Source organism: Amblyomma americanum, chromosome 2, assembly GCF_052857255.1.
Source record: "Amblyomma americanum isolate KBUSLIRL-KWMA chromosome 2, ASM5285725v1, whole genome shotgun sequence".
NCBI classification, from domain to species: domain Eukaryota; kingdom Metazoa; phylum Arthropoda; class Arachnida; order Ixodida; family Ixodidae; genus Amblyomma; species Amblyomma americanum.
This window is the reverse complement of record NC_135498.1, coordinates 45,808,469-45,831,849: the sequence shown is the minus strand read 5'-3', so window position 1 is coordinate 45,831,849 and position 23,381 is coordinate 45,808,469. Positions and strand designations below refer to the sequence as shown.

Here is a 23,381-nt window from a genome sequence, read left to right as displayed (position 1 = left end):
ATGGGACTGAAGGCCTCCTCCTTTGAAACGTGGTGCTCAGTTTTCGCGTGCTTATTCGGCAATGTTCTGTCCACAGCGCGGCCGCTGAAGTTATTGCTGGACGTCGACACGGGCGTGGACGATGCGTTGGCCATCACCATGGCCGCCACTTCGGCAGACGTCTGCTTGGAGGCCATCACCGTTGTGGCGGGAAACACGAATTTGTCGACCGCGTACGACAACACACTCAGGGTGCTACGAGTGATCAACCGAACGGACGTAAGTTGCCCGGAAGGATGTGTTCGCGTTTGAGCCGAAACCTAACTTCAACGCTCGTGGACTAGTCTTAAAGGAAAGCTGAAATGATTTGTTGAGAATTAGAGACGATTCAAGGATACAAAATTACGAAGCTTCTAGGTGATGCATGCCAAGTAGTTTTGCGCTAGTACTTAAAATGATGGCGTAATCACCTATTAAAAGAGTGACGATGTTCAGCCTTCTGCTCACTGCGTCGTGTAAGTGCGGAGAAACTCGTGATGACGTCATTGTTGCCGAAATTTCAAGTTGCCACACGCTGCCGTGCGTCGTGCGACGCAGCCGAACAACGCTTCGTGGGCATTACTTTGTGGTGGCGTTGGTTTTCTGCCTTCAAGCAAACGTTTCTTCGCTAGAAGCGTAACACCGCCGTACATGACGTCACCATTTCGTCCCCTGCCCGCATCTGTGCAGTGTGGAGAAGCCTGAATGCCTACGAGGCTTCACGTGTCGATTACGTGACCATTTCAAACGCTAGAACCATTAGCCTTGGCATTCTTGAGCTGCAAGATTCACGCATTCAACCACTTCAAGTTCGCCTAATTCTAAAGCCTTTTCAGTTGCCCTTTATGCCCTATAGGACCCTGTTACCCTTTTGGGACCTTTTAGGACTCTTCAGTTTTCCTCTAGGCGACTGAGAATACTCTGCTTGTAAACAATGCGGCTTGTTGCATTTTCCTTAAAATAACGAATTATTTCTCTTGTTGAGCCTACATTAGTTGGCTTCGTTGTATTACTAAACTAATTTATTTTTGTAATCGCAGGTAGGGGTTCTACAGAAGGAATGTTTTCACAGCGTAAAGATTACTGTGACATTCCGTGTGTGCTACGAGGATCCACGTTCGACGGCGCGGCGTAGACGGAGACCCGTGACAGCGGCATCATCAATTACCCAGCCATGCTCTTTGAGTGACGACCAGAACAACCGGACCCGCCGCCGCCCCGGGGAAACAGGCTTTATCCTCCCCAATTTCCGGGCACATTCCAGGACAAGGGAGCTGTCAGCGGGCCAGAGCGCGCCGTACCACAGCCGACGCTATGCGCTACCGCGAAGACAACATTCTTTCCCTCCCCCCCCCCCCCCCCTTTGTCGTGGGCTATCGCCGGGAAGGCACCCACAGCTTCCCAGAAGGGCCGTGACGGACACCTGTCAGACAGACAGGCAGTACTCGCCAAGAATGTGGAAAGACAGGCGCTAGTGAATTAGCTCCGAAGAGAGAGCCTGTGTATACTCTCACTTGAGAGAGAGTGGTGGCGTTTTTGTTGTTTATTTAGTTTGTATTGTTAACAGACTCTGGGGTCGAGGCTAAGCCCAACCCAAGAGGTGGTCCCCATCTCGCATGTTATTTTGGATTGGAGAATTGATGCTTTGGGCGGGCCACTGGAAATGACCGCCCTTAGTCCTTTGTTAATCAAGTGCTTAAAAGCGCATGTAAACGGATGCAGTTCAGTCTGAGCTGGGGCTCCATGCTTAGCATGTAATGTGATGCTACTTAGGCACTAACCTGCCCGGTCGATGAGTAAAGTAGTGCAAAGTTTGTTCTGTTGTAAAATTATGCTCTGCTGTCATCATCTACAAGCTCGCCTCCTGTTCATCTTCCAAGCCGAACGACACTAGAGGAAGGGTTTGTGAACCATCCTCGAAGAAACGGACGACTATTGAAATTCTACTGCAAGCACGCTCAGGACGACATCGTTCGCCAAGAGGGCCTTCAGCGCCGAAGCCCGTCGGCGTGCAGCTTCTGCCAGCAACCGCTCGAGCCCAACTCCGGAGCCACTCCATCGCCCCCATGAAGTCATCGGCACGTAAGCTCGGACGCCCCAGCCTCTGATGTATAACCTTAATCATGTGTAATTATTGAATATACCTGTTTGTTTAAACTGAGCCATACGGTGTCTCTTTGCCTCTCCGTCCCGTGTGGACCTGCGCATTATGGGGATCATCACACTGGTGTCAGAAGTGGGGTCTCAAAAGCAAATGTCCTCTGAATGCTGTGACATTCATGACTTCAAAATTGTAATCAAAAGGGAATCACGGGACTGATTGTGGGACTTTTACCCCCATTTGAGAGGCTTGAGGCACTGGAGGGCTTGAAAAAAAAATGACTGTATCTGAGGGAGCTCCCACTCCACAGCCGTCGCTCGGAGCAAGCATGCTGGCATTAGGAAGCGTCATTCCGACGTTTACGGGAGATAAGACAGGGGTTCCAATCTGCGATTTCTTTTCCATGCTAGAGGAGATTGGGAAAATGGGGGGATGGTCCGATGCTCAAATGCTGGGAATGGCGAGGTGTAAGATGGCAGGAGCTGCTCATGATTTTGCATGGCGAGACGAAAAAGTAAAATCCACAAAATCATTTGCGGAATTTAAGAAGCTCGCGTTTGAGCATTTTGACACTGAACCACGTCACGTGCGAGTACAGAGGTTCCGTGACGCCGGACAGATGGTAGGGGAGGACGTGCGAACGTTTGCGTCGCGGCTTCAGCGCTTAGCGCGCGATACGTTAAGCAGGGAGGAGGAAGGAGACCAGCTTAGGAAGAAATACGCGGAGGATATACTTAAAGAGGAAATGACCGCTTTGTTCGTGGCTGGTCTGCAAGACCCCGTGCGCCAGTTCGTGCTCTCGCGCAAGCCGAGCAATTTCGACCAAGCCGTGGAGGCCGCATTGGATGAGGAACAAAATGAGGCGTTAACGACAGCCGCAGCGAGAGTACGCGTCATAGAGAGAGCGGTGCTCAACCCTGAGGTTGCTCTCTTGACAGAGCGGTTAGATCGCTTAGAACAGCTGCTATCTCAGCAGGTAGAATGCCAGGTTGAAGCGCGCGCTCAACAGCGCCCATTCGCTGGAAACCGGAGACCGCCACAAAGCTACAGGCGCGGTATGCGAGATTTTGAAGAAATCGTATGCTTCGCTTGCCAGGGTCGCGGACACATCGCCAGGTTCTGCCAAAACGTGCGCCGTGGGGAGCCACAAAGAGAAGCAGGCGAGACACGCCCTAAGCAAGCCTACAGCGGGGCTCCAGATACCGAGTCAAAAAACTAGTTAGTCCTCCCCAGCCTGAGGAGCGTGGGGAGGGAGCAGTAGATGATGAGGTGGTGGTAGTTTGTGTGGCCGACGAGGCATGCCCTGTTGTGCGTTGCAAGTTAAATGGTTGTTGTATGGAATTGTTGATAGATACGGGGTCAAAGGTGACATTGCTTAAGGAGAGCAGTTTTAACACGCTTCGAAGGAAGGGGGACCGCGAGGTGTTGGAAGCGTCTGGTGGTATGGCAACCAAATTTGTAGGCATAACGGGGGATCCTCTTGGCATAAGTGGACTCTACCGGTTACACTTCTCTCTCGGCGGAATTGCATTGGAGCACCCCTGCTACGTATGCCCGGACACGGTGTCTCTGCCAAACGGAGTGTCAGGTATATTAGGGCAGGATTTTTTGAGAAAAGGGAAGGTAGTAGTCTCATTCTCTGAGGAAGAGGTTAATGCGGGCGGCTCAAAAGTTCCGTTTTTGAACAGGAGAGGGGCTGAGATTCGCATTACCGATATTGACACCCGTAAAACAGTGGGATCATTGGAGAAGGTATATTCGCGGGTTGCCGTCCGGCTGGTCGAGGAGGCGGTCGTCCTTCCTTGGTCGGAGCACATTTTGTACGCGTTTGTGCCTTCAGATGTAGAGAGCGGCGCCGTGGGAGTGCTTGAGCCGGTCGACTCTCTCAGCAATGGCCTGAAGGCAGCCGCGTGCCTCGTGACAGTTAATGACGCCCACAGAGTGCCGCTACGGGTGGTTAACTGTAGCCAGCAGCCACTGAGCCTTCCCAAGAACAAAACATTGGCTTTCTTCACCTCTGCGATAGAGCAACGTGAGCCCACCGATACGGTACTCGCAACTGTAGAGCATGCTAGTCCTTCGGCTGCTCCAAAGGTGTCGTTCGATCTTTCTCACGTAAAATCCAGGGAGAGGGAGGCTCTGGCTGGTTTGCTGAACGACTACTCGGAGGTATTCGCCGCGTCCAACCTGGATTTGGGCTGCTGTGGCGTTATAAAGCACAGGATAGAAACCGGCACTTCATCGCCCGTTTACCAGCGTGCGTACAGGATTCCTTACTCCCAACGTGAGGAGATGGAGCGGCAGGTGCAGGACCTGATTGATCGCGGCATTGTCGAACACTCAAAGTCACCCTGGGGAGCACCAGCACTATTGGTGGAAAAGCCAGATGGCTCGTATCGATTGGTAGTGGACTACCGCAAACTAAATGCCGTAACTCGCATCGATCCATACCCCATCCCCAATATACAGGAGACGCTTTCTCAGCTGGGCTCTGCCAGGTACTTCACGGTAGTGGACATGGCGGCGGGATTCTGGCAGATAGCAATGGATCCGGCAGATGCCGAGAAGACGGCATTCAACACGCCCTCAGGGCACTATGAATGGAAAAGAATGCCGATGGGTCTGGCCAACAGCCCTGCTGTCTGGCAGAGAACCGCTGATGTTATCCTGGCAGGTCTTCTGGGGAGGCTGTGCTTCGTGTATATGGATGACATTATCATATACAGTGACAGTTTTGATAACCATTTGCGCGATATTGAGCAGGTTTTGGTGCGACTAAGAGCAGCGGGTCTCAAGCTGAAGCCCTCTAAGTGCCAATTCCTCAAAAACGAGGTGAAATACCTCGGGCACGTTGTTTCAGCTGACGGCGTGCGACCGGACCCTGAGAAACTAAGGTGTGTCTCGGATTTTCCATCCCCGACTAGCGTCCGCCAGGTCCGGCAGTTTCTCGGCCTGATCGGTTACTACCGAAGGCACATAGAGGAGTTCGCCAAGCTCGCTAAGCCGCTCACCGCCTTAACAGCCAAAAATGTCGCCTTTCGCTGGGACGAAAACGCGGAGGATGCTTTTGGGGCCCTGAAAAGGAAGCTAATGAGTGCACCGCTGTTGCGCCACCCGGATTTTAATTTGCCCTTCGTTATGGCCACAGATGCGTCAAAGTTCGCAGTTGGTGCCGTGCTATCTCAGGTTATCGAGGGCAAAGAACATCCCGTTGCTTTTGCTAGCCGACAGCTGAGCCCCACAGAGCAAAAGTACGGAGCTACGGAAAGGGAGTGCCTCGCCGTTGTCTGGGCAGTAAAGCACTTCAGATGCTACCTTTACGGCCGCAAATTCAAGCTAGTCACAGACTGCCATCCTCTGAAATGGGTGATGAGTGTCAGGGACCCTAGCTCGCGACTCGCTAGATGGAATCTACACCTGCAGGAATACTGCTTTGAAGTTGAGCACAAGTCAGGAAAGACACATCTGAATGCTGATGCACTCAGCCGCACAGCTGCCGTGGCAGCTATAGAAGAGTTTGTCCCCGTAGTCGACCCCGCCGAATTACGCACAGAGCAGTGCAAAGATCCTGACCTGAAGCGAATAATCGAAAGCTTAGAGGGCGCACCGTCTCACCCCGAACAGCTAGGTTATTTCATTGACAAAGACGGCACCCTGTGTCGGCGCACGAGGCCAACCAGGAAAGGGAGACCAGAGAAAACCGCTTGGGAGAGAGTCGTCATACCTCGGTCGTGGACAGAAAGGGTTCTTCGCGCGTTTCACGATGCGCCATGCGCCGGTCATTTTGGCGTAGCGAAGACACGCAGGCGTGTGGAGCGTTTGTACTTTTGGAGTGGCATGCGACAGGATGTTAGAGACTACTGTGCGAAGTGTCATTCCTGTCTCGAAAGAAAAACACCCAAGGGACGAAGACCAGCTCCAATTCAGCCGTTCCCTGAGGTTTCGGCTCCCTTCGAGCGGACAGGTATGGACATAATGGGCCCATTGCCCACGACCACTTCCGGAAACAAGTACATTTTAGTATTTGTCGACCACCTTTCAAAATACGCGGAAGCGGTAGCACTCCCAGATCAGAAGGCAGACACGGTTGCAAGAGCATTTGTCGAACAGATCGTGCTCCGACATGGACCCCCGAGGCAACTCTTGACAGATCGGGGAACGAACTTCGTGTCGCAGCTAATGAGGAGAGTTTGCGAGCTGCTTAAGATCGCTAAGAAGCAGACAACACCGTACCATCCGGCTTGCAACGGCGCGGTGGAGCGACTGAACCAAACCGTGGCCGGGTTCCTGTCGCATTTTGTTTCGCGCGACCAGCGGGACTGGGACTTGTGGCTCCCGTATGCAATGTTTGCCTACAATTCCGCAGCACACGAGAGCACGGGCGAATCGCCATTCTTTCTTCTCTACGGCCGAGACCCGGACCAGCCTAGTGAAGTGCCAGAGGACCCCGTCGTGTCCCATACGCTTCACTGGACGACTATAAGGTGGAGCTAGAATCGCGCTTGCAAGTGGCGAGGGACATCGCAAAGGAGGCCTTAAAGAAAGCGGCGAAGCGCAGGAAGGAGGTGCACGATCGCAGTGCTAGAGACGCGCCGTTTAATGTGGGGGACAGCGTGTACATTGAAAACTGCCAAAGGCAGATTGGGCTAGCTCGTAAGTTCCAGACGAAGTGGAGAGGACCGTGCGAGGTTGTCGAGAAGCTTTCTCCGGTAAACTTCAGAGTCCGAGACGTGAACCGGCGTTTGATAAGGATACACGCAAATCGCCTCAAGTCGGCACCGGTTCAGTATTCACGAAATGAGGAAAGGGAAAGCGCGGATTTTGATGGGGACAGAAGTGAAGCGGAGCGCGCAGATAGTTCGCAAGAAACGCCCTCTCCTGCATTTGTTCGGCAGGCGCCCGAGGTGACGGCCGGAATGCCACCGGATTTACTTCATGCATTGCTAGAAGAAGAAGCGCGCGAGGTTGCCGCGCAGATAACGCCAGGAGAGGCTCCTGCCACGAGCCCTCGCGAGTCCCAAAGCAGACAAAGGGGCACAGACTTACTTAGTATGACTCATGAAGGCCGATATCCGCTGCGAAATCGGAAAGCTAAGTCGGACTAATGGCGTAAACAGAGCGGAGTTTTGAACTGGTTAGAATTGTGTAATGCCACAGCTCATAACATTGCTATGTGCTTATGTGTTAAGTTATCGGAGTTGGTAGTTAAACCTTTCTGTCATTAAGTAACACCTTCACAGGAGAGCATGCGGAGCGCATGCAGAACCTGCCCTACTTCCTTTCGTTATCTATATTTTTGTCTGTGCCGTGATCGTGCTAGAAGTGGGAGCTCCTTTATAACTGTGGTAAATTTATTTCGTCCAGTTTGGACTAGAAAAGAGAGGCTTGGGTGCTGAGTTTCATGTTTATCTGTAAAAGAAGATCAGTGCTGCCCCTGGAGACGCCAGTATTGACAGCGGAGGCATATGGTGTTGTGCAGTGGTGTTGAGTGCAGCGAAAAGTGTTTTGTCGGACGCACTGTGCGAGGCGATTCAGAAAGACAAGGGGAGCTGCGTGGACTCAAATGTTCGGAGAACATTCTTCTGGAGGGTGAGCGAGTGTGACATTCCGTGTGTGCTACGAGGATCCACGTTCGACGGCGCGGCGTAGACGGAGACCCGTGACAGCGGCATCATCAATTACCCAGCCATGCTCTTTGAGTGACGACCAGAACAACCGGACCCGCCGCCGCCCCGGGGAAACAGGCTTTATCCTCCCCAATTTCCGGGCACATTCCAGGACAAGGGAGCTGTCAGCGGGCCAGAGCGCGCCGTACCACAGCCGACGCTATGCGCTACCGCGAAGACAACATTCTTTCCCTCCCCCCCCCCTTTGTCGTGGGCTATCGCCGGGAAGGCACCCACAGCTTCCCAGAAGGGCCGTGACGGACACCTGTCAGACAGACAGGCAGTACTCGCCAAGAATGTGGAAAGACAGGCGCTAGTGAATTAGCTCCGAAGAGAGAGCCTGTGTATACTCTCACTTGAGAGAGAGTGGTGGCGTTTTTGTTGTTTATTTAGTTTGTATTGTTAACAGACTCTGGGGTCGAGGCTAAGCCCAACCCAAGAGGTGGTCCCCATCTCGCATGTTATTTTGGATTGGAGAATTGATGCTTTGGGCGGGCCACTGGAAATGACCGCCCTTAGTCCTTTGTTAATCAAGTGCTTAAAAGCGCATGTAAACGGATGCAGTTCAGTCTGAGCTGGGGCTCCATGCTTAGCATGTAATGTGATGCTACTTAGGCACTAACCTGCCCGGTCGATGAGTAAAGTAGTGCAAAGTTTGTTCTGTTGTAAAATTATGCTCTGCTGTCATCATCTACAAGCTCGCCTCCTGTTCATCTTCCAAGCCGAACGACACTAGAGGAAGGGTTTGTGAACCATCCTCGAAGAAACGGACGACTATTGAAATTCTACTGCAAGCACGCTCAGGACGACATCGTTCGCCAAGAGGGCCTTCAGCGCCGAAGCCCGTCGGCGTGCAGCTTCTGCCAGCAACCGCTCGAGCCCAACTCCGGAGCCACTCCATCGCCCCCATGAAGTCATCGGTACGTAAGCTCGGACGCCCCAGCCTCTGATGTATAACCTTAATCATGTGTAATTATTGAATATACCTGTTTGTTTAAACTGAGCCATACGGTGTCTCTTTGCCTCTCCGTCCCGTGTGGACCTGCGCATTATGGGGGTCATCACATTACTAATAGGAAGGCGCGGAAGATTGTGATACTGTAGGATAAATAACTTCTACATACACAACGTCCGTGCGTGCGCATATCGGAAATCGTGATTAAAAGTGACATTTACAAGGCGAGAGGAAAGATAACTACATTCTTGCTGCGCACGTGCGAACAATAAACCAAACTCTATCAATGACGAAACACGCTACTTCTTCGGTAATTGCGGTTATCACTACGATGCGACAATGATTCTTATAGTTAGGTGTGTGTTAGTGCCTTATACAATTGCGGCGAAACACCGACAATCATCGAGAGAAATTACTTTCCATAGCTGAGACGCTCTGAGTTCGGCTATGAGCAGACACAAAGGTCAGTTAGTACGAAGTGCTAATTCACAGCTACGCACCATGCAGGGAAGCCTGCACCTTTCGGACTTTCTTCTTTCCTGAAAGAACCAAAGAAATGTTTTCGGAGGCACGGAGGCATTTAAAGAATTTCGCATTTTCAAACAATGTGCGAGCTAACCTAAAGAAAACTAAGTCCCGAAAAAAATAAAAGCCTCCATAGGAAAACTTGAGAACTCATCACTCTGGAGACGGAAGTGCACGTGGATTACTCGTGGAAAGCTTGTAGCCAACTTCTGATTGGGGGCGGGTAGTTTAGTTCTTCCTGTACCGTTGAAAAGATAAGCCCTTATTTTCTAGTCTTCGTTAAATATATTTGTCCCTAGAATAATGAAGTTTAAAATTTAATGCAATGCGTCAACCTCAAGCCAAATAAACACACTTTGAAATTATATAAACTTCATTAAAGAATAGTCATGTTTAATTACCAAATTTTACTTGCGAAATCAAGGTTTTTAGATAAAATTTGAACAAAACTTCCAAAGAGTAAATGTTAAAGAAACTGCGGAGTATTAAAAAGTCTGCCTATACAACAGGAAATAACTCTGAAGAAAGCAAAGTTCTAGATTGTATTGTTTTTTTTATAGCGAAATTTATTGTCGCGGGGAATCAATCGCACAGCATGTTGAATAACGGCGCGGAACTATGTTTTAAATTGGCGTCCGTATCCAACGTTAGCGGCCGGCTAACGATGGTCAATGGGTGGGGTATAGGGAATGAGGTAACGCAGTCGAATGAGTCTCTGGGCTTTTCTATATAGTAGAGCAAATGTGTCAGCATAATGGCGTGGTTTCTGTGAAACTCTGCCGTCTCCATCTGGTTCGATACCGCTTAGCATGACAGCAAACAGCGGACAACGGCCGCCTGTCCGTTCCTCACAATTCAGCCCTGCCTCTGTTGTCCTGTTCGCTCTGTTGTGCATATGCTTGAGCGGTGCTTGCATGCTTCGCGCCTTCTTTTTCTTATAATTCACCTGTGCACCGTCTCGCCGGCAATTGCATGCAATATTTATTTTCGAATTCTCTTGCTTTCTTATTCGTTAGCTTTGACCTATCTTTTCTTCTTCCGGTTGTATTCACTCTGTGCAGTGGCGTAGCCAGAAATTGTGTTCGGGGGGGGGGGGGGGGGGCTCATGTTGCAGTGCGGCCTCCTCATAGAACTGTGGAAGGATCAAACGCAACAATAATAACTGCGTTGCCATTGCCATTGACAATGCCATTGTGTATTAGATAACGCTACGCACTGTCTAGACAAGTGAAATATGTATTTTTTAAAATAAAAGAATGTATTCGTATGTCTTAAAAATCATGGTAGACATGATTACAAGGCATAAAACTGAGCAGGGGACAAGGCACAGGAGAGAAGCAAACAGGACGAGCTCGTCCTGTTTGTTTCTCTTTTGTGTCTTGTCCCCTGCTCAGTTTTATGTCTTGTAATCATGTCATACCAACAATCCCCTTATCGTTAACTCGTGGGAGACATAACTGATATCAATTTTCCACGTTTTTGCGTATTTAATAAGTAAAGAAAACATCACGCGAAGTCTAGAACTACATCGGTCCGGAACCAGCAATGCAGTGCATGCCGCTGATATGAAAAACTTAAAGCCATGAAATTAGCAAGTAGAGGGCAAATATTTTAAACAATGTTTGTCGTTCAAGAACCTTTACATTTTTGTACATATGCAATGACGCTGTCCTTCGTTCCAGTGTACTGCGCAGCAGCAGCTGTCACCGGTCATCTATTGCGAGTAATTGCACCGAAATTTTAGTCGCAACAGCCAGCCATCGATAGGAAGTTTGTGCTAGGATAGGGCCCCTTGCGTTACATGACTTCAGGTGGAAGGGCGTTGCAACGAAATCCAACCAGAGTTAGCAATGTTCGCGCCAAAATGTCTTTTCTAGTCTGAAAAAGACACTGTAGGTGACAAAATCCGGAATGACTTCCAGTGCCGGCGGTTGTTTTGGTCAGGAGTGCGTGACAGTTCGGAAAAATTTCGGGGACACTTCTGACGCTGTGAGTGAGTCGATAACTACAACGACCCTGGGGAGAACTCCATTTCAATATTGTTGCTAGTAAAAATTGATTCTATGGCTGTTTCTGGCAGTACTGATGTTTGACTGACAGCGAAATGCGCATTTATAATCCAGGATATTGGAATCGAAAATATTCATGCCAATCGATTCCAACTCATTACAACCTTACGAGAAGGACAAGTTGCCACCGTTTTGAAAGGAACGGTGGTGTTGCGTAGACTCGGTGGTTCGTTCCCACAATCTGGTGTCGACTTGGGCCTTTTACTTGCGATTTCGGTCGGTGAAGGCCATATCTTTGTTTCTTGGTCCTTTTCAGCCTATAAAAGCTCATTTTCGCTGGAAGGGCTCTCATTAGTGGTAATAACCTGATACTGTATTGATAAAGTCCTACTTCTATTGGTACCTAGGCTCCCTTTAAGCGCGATCGAGGCTGCCTCAGGCATTCAAAGAGATGTTTTGCTCATTCGCTAAAGATGCGTTCACTTTTCTCTTTCGTTTACGTTTTCCAGATTCCTGTCTACAAAGGAGCTGATCGTCCTATCGACGGCTTGTGGGATTACGATGGGACGTATTTCGGCCCCGACAATTTCGGCAACGCGAGCAGCCTTTACCCAATGGGCCCAAACGCTGCTCCAGATCCTGGCACGTACGGATACCTCAAGATGATAGAGCTCATCAAGAAGAGCCCGAAAGAACTGACGTTAGTACTTCTGGCGCCGCTGACTAACCTGGCGATAGCGCTCCTGGTGGAACCCCACCTGACTCAGAACGTCAGTGCCATCTACATTCTTGGTGGAAACATTTACGGTATGTTACTGTCGAGACACTTTGAGGCATTGCGGAGATAGGCTCGCTTGTCATATGCTTCAGAAAGGTGTCGTGCAATAACTACCCTAAGATTAAGATAAGCTCTTTCGTCTTAACTCCGGCTGTTTATGCAGACGGTGTATTTTTTAAAGCGAAAGCTTTACTGGCCGCGAACTTGCGATTTCGCCGTGGCGGTGCTCCGAGGAGGTACATGACGTCACAATGCGCGCCTCGCCGCGGATATTTTTCTCTCTCTCTCTCCCTAGTCACTAGTGCGCATTCGCCACTAGTAGCACCGAGCCACAGGTGTTCCGCCGCTGCTCAGCAGGCGTGGTTCCGGTGTCCACCGAGATATGTGAGACGGTTACTGTGCCATTTCCTTTCCTCAAAAACCAAACAAAACAAGTGAGCCCACGGCGTTTATAGGGTTCATTGGCATTGACAACTTTGCAAAGGCCGTTCATTTTCACGAAAACAAAGGCGCACAACCGGCCCCGTGGGTCTGTGGAGACCTCAATCTCGCTTTTATGTACGTGGCATGGCGTTGGTGTCCAACTGCAAAAGCGTGCTTTGATTGCGTTCCGCACACTGGATAGGCAGCGCGCCCTCCCTGCCACCCTGGGAGGTGGCATGCAGTTAATGGTTGATCGCGAGAGATTGATCACCAAATGAACGCTGCGGCCCAGCTATTGCTGCAGTGCCGCATGTCAGCCACAACGCTGTCAGCGCTAATGCATTCAGGCGACATCTCTCTCTCTCTCTCTCTCTCTCACCATCGCCACATGTATAAAAGAATGAATGAGGCGTCCGCATATCCAGGGAGCCAGTTATGCACCCTTCATTTCCTAAAAGCCATCACCGTCTATAACATTGTCAACGCCAACGCCAATGAACACAGTGAATCCCGACATCTTTCGCTTTATATATCCTGGATTAGCTGAGCTAATCCACATTAATTTTTTTTCTAAGGCTTGGTTGCTTAGTTTTTCTTCCCTTTCTTGCACTTTTATTATTTTTGCTTCCACAGTTCTCCCTTGTTTCACTTAAAAAGTGGGTTGCAGATTCTAAACACGAAAGGAGAAAAAATGTGTAAACTGCCCTTTAGCGCACTGGCTTTACGGGGAGTACAAGCCATCTATGGTTGGTATTTGCCTTTGTGTACTTTTTATGTGCTATACGAAATGGCTTTAAGAGTCAGCAGTGGACAGTGCCTCAACAGATGCACTGTACAGTGCTGGCTAAGAGTGCATACACGCGCTTGTCTTCTTTAGCGTCAGTGTTATCACCTCCTCCGCAGGTAGGGGCAACATCCTACCGGGTTCCGAGTTCAACTTCCTCACCGACCCCGAGGCGGCGCTGGTGGTTCTCCAGAGGGCTGAATGCCCAGTGTACATCGTTCCTTGGGAGACGGTGCTCGAATCCACAGTTCCATGGGTGCGTTAACTGCATCGTTTGCACTCTTCTCTAAGACCATTTAATTATGACGGGTTGTTTGTGCATGTGCTTGGGAGGAGGCGGGGGGGGGGGGGGGAGTTGTGTTGCGCTTTCAGATGCTAGAATTATTACGTTGAAGTCCGAGGTCTTTCGTAGCGTAATGAAATCCAGCAGTCCTTCTGGACGCAAATTCCGAAGTTAGGGGACTTCAGAGGTTAGCTGAAAGTCATTCCACTTGCATAATCAGATACGGCAGTGTGACTAGACAAAACTCGGAGATCAAGGGACTGTTAAAGGTCAGTCAACTGTCATACCACTTGCGGCGCTCAAATGAACAATACCCTGCAATAAATGCGTCCTGATCCCGCCACTCCTGCCTTAGACACACCCTTCATTCGCCCACACTCCCTGACCACTCCCGTCCACCGAAACGTCGTATCAGTGCTACTTTGTTTGCTTTGATAAAATGTTAATATAGTGTTCTTACATCTTTCTGTGCTAACATTGATGAACCATTACGAATAAATATTGGTATAACCTTTTCCTAACCTTAAGTTATTTATTAAACGACATACTCGTATGTATCACTTTAGCGAAAATCGTAGCTACAGTAATCCTGCAAAGCCAAAATCGTCAGTTGTGACAACAAGGGCGACACGAACAGTAATACAGCACAACTAATGCATGCAACCCATAAATTCACCTTATAACGGATACCATGGCCTCAAGCTTGTATAGCCAGATGTGAGGGATGTCTATAAGTCATAGTGGTGAAGGGGTAATGTGCAAATTTTTCTAATTAAATTTGGAGGTCATGCATGCATTCAAAAGCAGGAACGATCTTAGATATTTGATTGCAGAATCCCAGCTACTGGCAAAAAAAAAATGTTGTACAAACAGTGTAAAAAATTCTCCCTCATTGCTTGTGATATCATGATAATGTAGTTTTATGATTATTGCCAAGATATTATTATAAAATTAATTATTGGTATGTAGTTTTATAGTTATGATTTGAACATAAGAATAACATTTAGATCACTTATTTAGCATGAAGTTTAGTTTGAACGTACAACTAATATCTATAACTGAACATATAGCGTTTCTTGCGAATTTTTAGCACGAACATAAACTTCCAGTGCAACCTGTAAGGAAGCTGCAACTTGCACAGAAAATTCACAACATTATCCTAGCCATCGCTGCTACCTGTGTATCGCAGAGCCAGTCGGCAGCGTGTGAAAAACTAAAGTGATGTGAACGAATAGTTCCAAAACTAAAGTGATGTGAACGAATAGTTCCGCCTGCTCTCGTAGAATGGCAGAAGATATAGCTAAATACTCAAGACAGGAAAATAATCACCATGTGTACAAAAATGTAATACGGTACGAGAGGATATTTATCATAATCAATCCAAAGAGCTAATTTATGCTAAACGTATGTGCCCTTTGGTATGTGAGAATCTGGTAGTATTTCCACGTTTACTGTGGAGTGCCATATCACTTCGCTTGGTTGGATGCTAATGAGTAATTACTCCCTTATTATGAAAGTAATTCATTTTTCTAAGGCGTTTTACCTTAATTTATAACTGAAGCGGTTAACAGGCATGAATTATCACCAAATAGTTTAGCGTATGACGAACAATAAAAATGATTATGTCTGCAATGGTAAACTAAAGCCACGAGCAACTGCTGCACTAAAGGCAAATGAGTGACACGTGCATATTGGAGCTTTTTGCAGCAGTATTGAACTGCAACAGTGAGTTTTTTTTTTAATTCGCAGTATATGGTTGATCCGAGTGTTTTAAAATATACTGGCTGCCAGTTTATTCTTTTGCTGCAGGGCAACTTCTGCAGTTCGTATAATACAATACCTTACTTCTACATGACTCAAGGTTAAAACTGTATCAAGCATATGTTGTTATTACTACTGCTATCATTGCTTCCATATTTACTATTAGCAAAGCCACTTCTGGTACTTCAAAAAAAGGACTGCGCAAGCTTTCGCGAAATTCTGACGGAAGGATTTCTTGGATACAACAGAAAAGCTGGCCATTACTGAAGCCGTACTATAGGACAATTGAGACCTTCGTGCAGTTAAAGATGTCAACGCACATGTTCTCTTCCCATCAGGGTGCCTACTACAACATAACGAACAGGACAGACCCAGGCCCACTCCAAAAATTTCTGGGTGACATCACAAAGTTTACAGTGGAGTGCTGCCTGGACAAAAACACCGGTTTCGACCTGGGCGACGGTCTCGCTGTGCTGGCGGCAATGGAACCCGACAGCATTACGAAGACTGTGGTGCACCGCGTCACCGTTGAACTCACCGGCACCCACACCCGTGGTCAGCTCGTGCACGGGTGGCTCGAGTACATGATGCCCGAGGTGAAGCGAAGTGTCACCATTATTACTGGGTTCAACGCCACCATAACTGAGGAATATTTTAACCGTACTTTCGACCGGGCTTCACTGGCATTTTGAAGTTTCTGAGGAGTGTTGCGCGAGTAAAGCATGAAATATTTCAATACCTCTTTAGCAAAACAACGAATTCTTCCACAGTCTGAGAGTAGATGCTACCAGCGCAAAACTAGGAACTGTACCGAATATGTATATTAAATTTTACAACGCTGACTCTGAAGAGGTAGACTTTGTACCTGTCCTTGAAGACTCGTTACCTGTCCTCTCGTATTATGACGTTCCAAGTCTATGCATCACGTGAACACTACACCAGTGGTCACGTGATGCACCCCTGCACTGGCAGGCGGCTGTTCCAAACAGTGCCACCCGTCGTCTTATGCGAGCCAGGTTGACCGGTTACGCCGACGGCGACGACGGCAACGAGAAAGCCAGGGACGGGCGACGAACAGCTGTCGCTGTAGAAGTGAATAGAGCTTAATCCGAACAGTCGCCATAATCCTGGGATTCATCTCCGAGAAAAACTAGAAGGATACTCTCGCCAGGAAAAACAAATAAGGCAATAGCATGAATTCTATTTTATAAGCGAATTTTATAATTTCAATGACTTCAACAAGTCGCGCAATTTTTCTACAACGGCTAAGGTAACAAATACTTCGAAAGTCAAAATGAAATGGCTTTACGAAAGTACAGGAAATGAACGGTATATACCAAGCATGCGTGATGCATTTGTAACGCTAACTTCAATAAAGTGGAACTGTGCAATTACAATATAAAATAAAAAACAACAACTTGACCACTGTGTTTTGATGTCCCTGGCCTCTGTAACCACCTGCACTGTCATGCGATTACAGAAAAAGCTACAGCGTTCCATCCATTGGGTATTTCTTGTTCAGTGTGTGTGTGTGTGTGTGTGTGTGTGTGTGTGTGTGTGTGTGTGTGTGTGTGTGTGTGTGTGTGTGTGTGTGTGTGTGTGTGTGTGTGTGTGTGTGTGTGTGTGTGTGTGTGTGTGTGTGTGTGTGTGTGTGTGTGTGTGTGTGTGTGTGTGTGTGTGTGTGTGTGTGTGTGTGTGTGTGTGTGTGTGTGTGTGTGTGTGTGTGTGTGTGTGTGTGTGTGTGTGTGTGTGTGTGTGTGTGTGTGTGTGTGTGTGTGTGTGTGTGTGTGTGTGTGTGTGTGTGTGTGTGTGTGTGTGTGTGTGTGTGTGTGTGTGTGTGTGTGTGTGTGTGTGTGTGTGTGTGTGTGTGTGTGTGTGTGTGTGTGTGTGTGTGTGTGTGTGTGTGTGTGTGTGTGTGTGTGTGTGTGTGTGTGTGTGTGTGTGTGTGTGTGTGTGTGTGTGTGTGTGTGTGTGTGTGTGTGTGTGTGTGTGTGTGTGTGTGTGTGTGTGTGTGTGTGTGTGTGTGTGTGTGTGTGTGTGTGTGTGTGTGTGTGTGTGTGTGTGTGTGTGTGTGTGTGTGTGTGTGTGTGTGTGTGTGTGTGTGTGTGTGTGTGTGTGTGTGTGTGTGTGTGTGTGTGTGTGTGTGTGTGTGTGTGTGTGTGTGTGTGTGTGTGTGTGTGTGTGTGTGTGTGTGTGTGTGTGTGTGTGTGTGTGTGTGTGTGTGTGTGTGTGTGTGTGTGTGTGTGTGTGTGTGTGTGTGTGTGTGTGTGTGTGTGTGTGTGTGTGTGTGTGTGTGTGTGTGTGTGTGTGTGTGTGTGTGTGTGTGTGTGTGTGTGTGTGTGTGTGTGTGTGTGTGTGTGTGTGTGTGTGTGTGTGTGTGTGTGTGTGTGTGTGTGTGTGTGTGTGTGTGTGTGTGTGTGTGTGTGTGTGTGTGTGTGTGTGTGTGTGTGTGTGTGTGTGTGTGTGTGTGTGTGTGTGTGTGTGTGTGTGTGTGTGTGTGTGTGTGTGTGTGTGTGTGTGTGTGTGTGTGTGTGTGTGTGTGTGTGTGTGTGTGTGTGTGTGTGTGTGTGTGTGTGTGTGTGTGTGTGTGTGTGTGTGTGTGTGTGTGTGTGTGTGTGTGTGTGTGTGTGTGTGTGTGTGTGTGTGTGTGTGTGTGTGTGTGTGTGTGTGTGTGTGTGTGTGTGTGTGTGTGTGTGTGTGTGTGTGTGTGTGTGTGTGTGTGTGTGTGTGTGTGTGTGTGTGTGTGTGTGTGTGTGTGTGTGTGTGTGTGTGTGTGTGTGTGTGTGTGTGTGTGTGTGTGTGTGTGTGTGTGTGTGTGTGTGTGTGTGTGTGTGTGTGTGTGTGTGTGTGTGTGTGTGTGTGTGTGTGTGTGTGTGTGTGTGTGTGTGTGTGTGTGTGTGTGTGTGTGTGTGTGTGTGTGTGTGTGTGTGTGTGTGTGTGTGTGTGTGTGTGTGTGTGTGTGTGTGTGTGTGTGTGTGTGTGTGTGTGTGTGTGTGTGTGTGTGTGTGTGTGTGTGTGTGTGTGTGTGTGTGTGTGTGTGTGTGTGTGTGTGTGTGTGTGTGTGTGTGTGTGTGTGTGTGTGTGTGTGTGTGTGTGTGTGTGTGTGTGTGTGTGTGTGCACCTCCCCCAAACGCTCTTCCCTCTCCCTCCCCCCTTTCTAGAAGCCTCTACACACCAGAAGTCGACGCAGCAGGAGAACGAAAAAGCGACGACGAAAGAATAAAATTGATGGAACCATCAGACAACTGCCGCGGTAAATCTGCGAACGCAGTGGACTAATACGTTTTTGCTCTTGTTGATTTATGATTTGCGTATTTTTTCTGTGTGATCCTGCTACATCCTATACCTTAACTCGTGGCAATTCATGTTGCCTTCTCTTGTTTTGCGCATTGTCTTTTTAGAGTGCATGATTGATTTGAGATTTCATGATGGCTCGCCTCCACTCGTATAAGTGGTTGTTTAAGTGAACACATATCAATCACCATCTTTCTGTTCTTTATTGCTGTTCCGAGGTACCGGCCGGGTCGCAGGTGCGGTATCGTGATGTGGCGACTGGCCTTTAAAGGGGTGGCTTAAGTTTTTTTTGCGATGGATAGGTACACGGGGTTTAACGTCCCGAAGCGAGACATGGGCTACGAGGGACGCCGGAGTGGAGGGCTCCGGAAATTTTGACCACCTGGGTTTCTTTAACGTGGACACCGCACAGTACACGGGCCTCTAGAATTTCGCCTGCACTGAAATTAGACAGCCGCGGCCGGGATCGAACCCGCGTCTTTCGGATCAGCAGCCGAGTGCCATAACCACTTAGTCACCGCGCCGGCTTTTTCGCAAGAACTGCTGATTTCGCACGATATTCCGCCCTAAAGAATGCTAAACCGCCGGAAGTTTTATTTAAAATACGTATTCACAGGAACCAAGGCATGGAGGCCCATGAAGTACAATGCGATAGTTGCTCAAAATGTTCGCAAATCACCCGGAGTTGTTTCTTAACGTGCGATAACCTAGCGCAGTAAATAGACAGGCGTGACACCGGCGCCTTTAAAGCGAAAGCTTTACTGGCCTAGTCAAGCCAAGGCCATCGGCGCCGCAATTTGATCTTGAAGTAGAAGAGCAGTGGTGATGTGGCAGCCTCGTGACATACACGTCACTCGCCGCCGCCGCGCCGACAGCCGCGGCGGGCGAGGCTGTGACCGACTAACGGCACCGTCCCCGGCCCGGTAGCCTAACCCCCGGGCCCTAGGCTTAGGCTGAGGACCACGGGGGAGCGAGCTACCACCATTTGGCTGAATAAAGTTGATTGACTGACTGCCGACCGCCGCCTTGGCAGCTGTGGCCACGTGACTAATCACGTGACTCGTCGTTTGCTGGAGAAACGGATGAACGCCAGTAGTGGCCACCTCAATCGCGCTGTTAGTAGGCGGTAGCGTCAGTTATGCGTCTTTCCCTTTCTTAAAACCAGCAGATTTAGACCGTTGATTTTGAGGAAAGGAAAAGCGCACAACTGGCTCCCTGGGTCAGCGGACACTTATGCTTTGAGGTACGTGGCGGTTGTGTCCAGGCAGCAAGAAACAGTGCTTTAATAACAATAATTGGTTTTGGGGGGAAGGAAATGGCGCAGTATCTGTCTCATATATCGTTGGACACCTGAACCGCGCCGTTAGGGAAGGGATAAAGGAGGGAGTGAAAGAAGAAAAGAAGAGGTGCCGTAGTGGAGGGCTCCGGAATAATTTCGACCACTTGGGGATCGTGCACTGACATCGCACAGCACACGGGCGCTTAGCGTTTTTCCTCCATAAAAACACAGCCGCCGCTTTCGCATCATATTTCGTGTTTAGCAAAACTAAACCACCACCTCCAATTTTGAAGCGAAAAGCTTCACTAAGCTAGCTTTTCGAGCCGTCAGCGGGGCCGCAAGTTTGACCTTGAATGTAGCTAGAAGTCAGTGGGGCCGTAAGTTTGACCTTGACTGCAGCTAGAGGTCATACAATGAGCACAACTGGTGGTAGTCAGGTTCGACACATGACGTCAGCTACAGCAGTGACACCAGCGGCTGTTACACTATCTCGACTTTGACCTTGACCTTCGGTCAAGCGGGAAAGCGTCTGCGGCATCGCATGCGCAGGTCATGAAAGTGGGTTCTGCATAAATCGGCGGTGCACTTTGATGAGTTCAGCGGAACGATAGGTGTGATCGATGCGACGCCTGCCGCGGAGAGCGGCAGATGTGCGCTGCGTCACCGCGTTGCGGAGAGAAGGAAACGAGGCATCGCAGTCGCTCGACCACAAACGTAGCCCAGGAGATGCAGCTTTTTGCTTTCGACCAGGGTTAACCAGAGCTAAACCATTAGCATTTGCATTTCATCTCCATATTAGAGCGGCCTGGAACCGGATTACGCAGCTGTCAATAAGCAAAGTTGTCAAAAACTTGTCAAAAAGGCGTCAATTAGCCTCGCTCCTACTGGTAGGTCGTGGCCGGCGGCCATTTTGCTGCATGTTTTGCGTCATGGGTGGTTGCAGATTACGTCACGAATGTGGCAGAAGTGGTGACGTTGCACACCTAATTATACAGCCGCTTACTGATAGCTTTTTGTGACAGCCTCGAAGCGGTCAATTTGACCGTTGCGTTTTTGACAGAAAATGGCGGCGGTGTACACAGCCATACGACTGAGGCGGCTGCGCTGGCGCGAGCAACGGCGAAGGAGGGGGCGCGAAGACGCGTTTGACTTGCCGGACGAGCTATTTCGACGCCTTTTCCTTCTGGAAAAGCAGACTGTGGAGTGGCTGTGCGACGAGCTCGCCGATGAACAGGGAGGTTTGCGTGCGAGCGCGCTGTCGGTGCGGCGGCAGGTGCTGTGTGCACTGCGGTTCTTTGCTACCGGCGGCTTTCAAGCTGCCGTTGGTAACGAGGCGCACGTCGGCATCGCACAACCGACGGTGAGCAAATGCGTGCGGCGGGTGGCGCAAGCAATTTGTAAAGGCGCGCAGAAGGGCTGGGTTCACTTCCCCGTGAGCCCTGAGGAGTAGGCGGCGGCAAAAGAGGGCTACCTTCGCAACGGCAGTATCCCCGGCGTCTTCGGGCGCGTGGATGGCACACTCGTTGCCATCAATGCGCCGCGGGGCAATGCTGCCCACAGTGCAGCCTTCTGGAGCCGAAAGGGATACTGCGCCCTAAACACACAGATTGTAAGTAGACCTCTGCCTCTGCTTGATCACATGTGTTCGGTTACGAGTTCGGGCCTCGAGAGTGGAAGCTCACGAGGGAATTTTTCCTGTCTGTTTTCTGCAGATCTACGACGCCAACATGCGTATTCTGGCCGTGGACCCCCGCAGGCCGGCATGTTGCCATGACACGTTTGTATGGGATATTCAGAGGTCCGGCGAGAGATGGAGGCAGGCCTGCTGGCCGAAGGAGAGTTTCTGCTCGGTAACATTAAGAAAGCCCTGTCAAGCATCGGGCCACCTCGGCTTTACGTATAGCACTAAGTAGTGACCCGCATGCGCTCAAGGCAAAAGAATGAGGCGTGCTAGTTAGCCATGCGTTGCAGCACTATATACACGCCTTGTGCGAGTTTTCCGTGTGTTACTACTTGTTATCACGGCCGAACACAAGGCATATAAAGCATTTGTTGAAATGGAGTGTATTATCTGCCCCAATTGAAATCAAGGCAGAATCATCTGTGCTGTGTGAGAAGTTACAAGGCTGGTCTTGCAGCGGCGGTTACTTCTGAACTATACATTGTATGCATGTGCATAAATACTGTAGTGTCAGCCTGGACGGACGCCTAAGAAGCGAGTCGAGACTCAGAGTTTCATGGCGAATGACGTTTTATTCATGGCTGGGTGGGTTTTTGTAGAAAGCAATGACGTGACAATGTAAGGCGATAATGAAGTGAGATGTACCTAAACAACACCAAATCCAAAATTGAAACGCAGAACACACCAAATTCCAGGTAGAGAAACCAGCGGTACAGTGCGTGTACACAAAAAGGAAATCACAAGGATGACGTTGGAGTGTGGAGAGGCGTCCTTGGGACTTCCTTTTCATGTGCACACGTCCTGTTACGCTGGTTTCTCTAACTGATACTATGCGGCGCGGCAACTGGCCCAACAAGGTACGCTTCTACAACACATACCATGCGTTCAAAAACGAGCCACTGAGCTACGTGATGTGGGTCTTGCGTTGTATAGTAGAGCGTGCTGCAAAGATGTTGAAATAATCGACATGTTTGACAAGGGCATGTTTGACTGCGCATCATTATTGATTATGCAGGGGACAGCGCCTACCCGCTAGAGCCCTGGCTATTGACACCGGTGCCAGGCCACCCAAGTCCTGTGTCTCCAGAGGGGCTGTACAACGCGGCACACGCATGTATGCGATCGGTGGTTGAGCGCGCCATCGGCGTGTTCAAGAGCCGCTTCCGGTGCCTGCAAAGGTACCGGACGCTCCACTACGAACCGGAGCGAGCGACTTGCATCGTTGCAGCGTGTGCCGCGCTGCACAACCTCTGTTTGGATGACCCCATTCCAGAAGACGAGGAAGATGCAGGTGATCTTGATGACAACGGGCCGCCTCTGCCAGACGACTACATGCGATGCGGGAACTCGCGTGACGTACCTGCGGGGTGCAGCCACGAGGAACAGTGTTATCGACCTGTTCCGAAGAACACGTCGCCAGAGGCTGCACTACCTCCGCATGGTACGTCGGCGGTTTCGGCGTCAGTCTCACCCACCGCAGTAGCCAACACCGCCCTTCCACTTGTTGCCTTTGTGTGCCTGGAACCCTCCCGTGCCAAGGAAACAAGTGCTCACATCAGCTGTCGCTACACGGATAGTGCACTTGCCAGTCCACTTCCCAGTTCTTGAGTAGTATGCCATACAGTCACTGCACAGTCTCCTTGCTGAGTCGAATGAAGTGTCAAAACAGCTTGTCCGACAAGTGAAAAGTGTCAGCGTGTACCCTCCTTCGTCGTTGCTCGCGCCAACCCACCTGCCTCGTCGCTGCCGTCACCTTGCGGACCCTGGAAGTGTTGCATGTAGGCGGCACGTGTGTGTTTGTCAGTGCAACAATGCAAAACCCAC

The 23,381-nt window shown here is 49.6% G+C and overlaps 1 protein-coding gene across 1 annotated transcript; it reads left to right on the top strand.

Moving 5' to 3' along the window:
- LOC144119673 (nucleoside hydrolase-like) lies at positions 1-23,165 on the top strand. Its single transcript, XM_077652240.1, has 6 exons — positions 1-258; positions 11,784-12,081; positions 13,379-13,515; positions 15,642-15,899; positions 21,589-21,640; positions 22,573-23,165. The coding sequence occupies exons 1-6, from the start codon at positions 1-3 to the stop codon at positions 23,163-23,165; spliced, it is 1,596 nt and encodes a 531-aa protein (XP_077508366.1).
- The last annotated feature ends 216 nt before the right edge of the window (positions 23,166-23,381 follow it).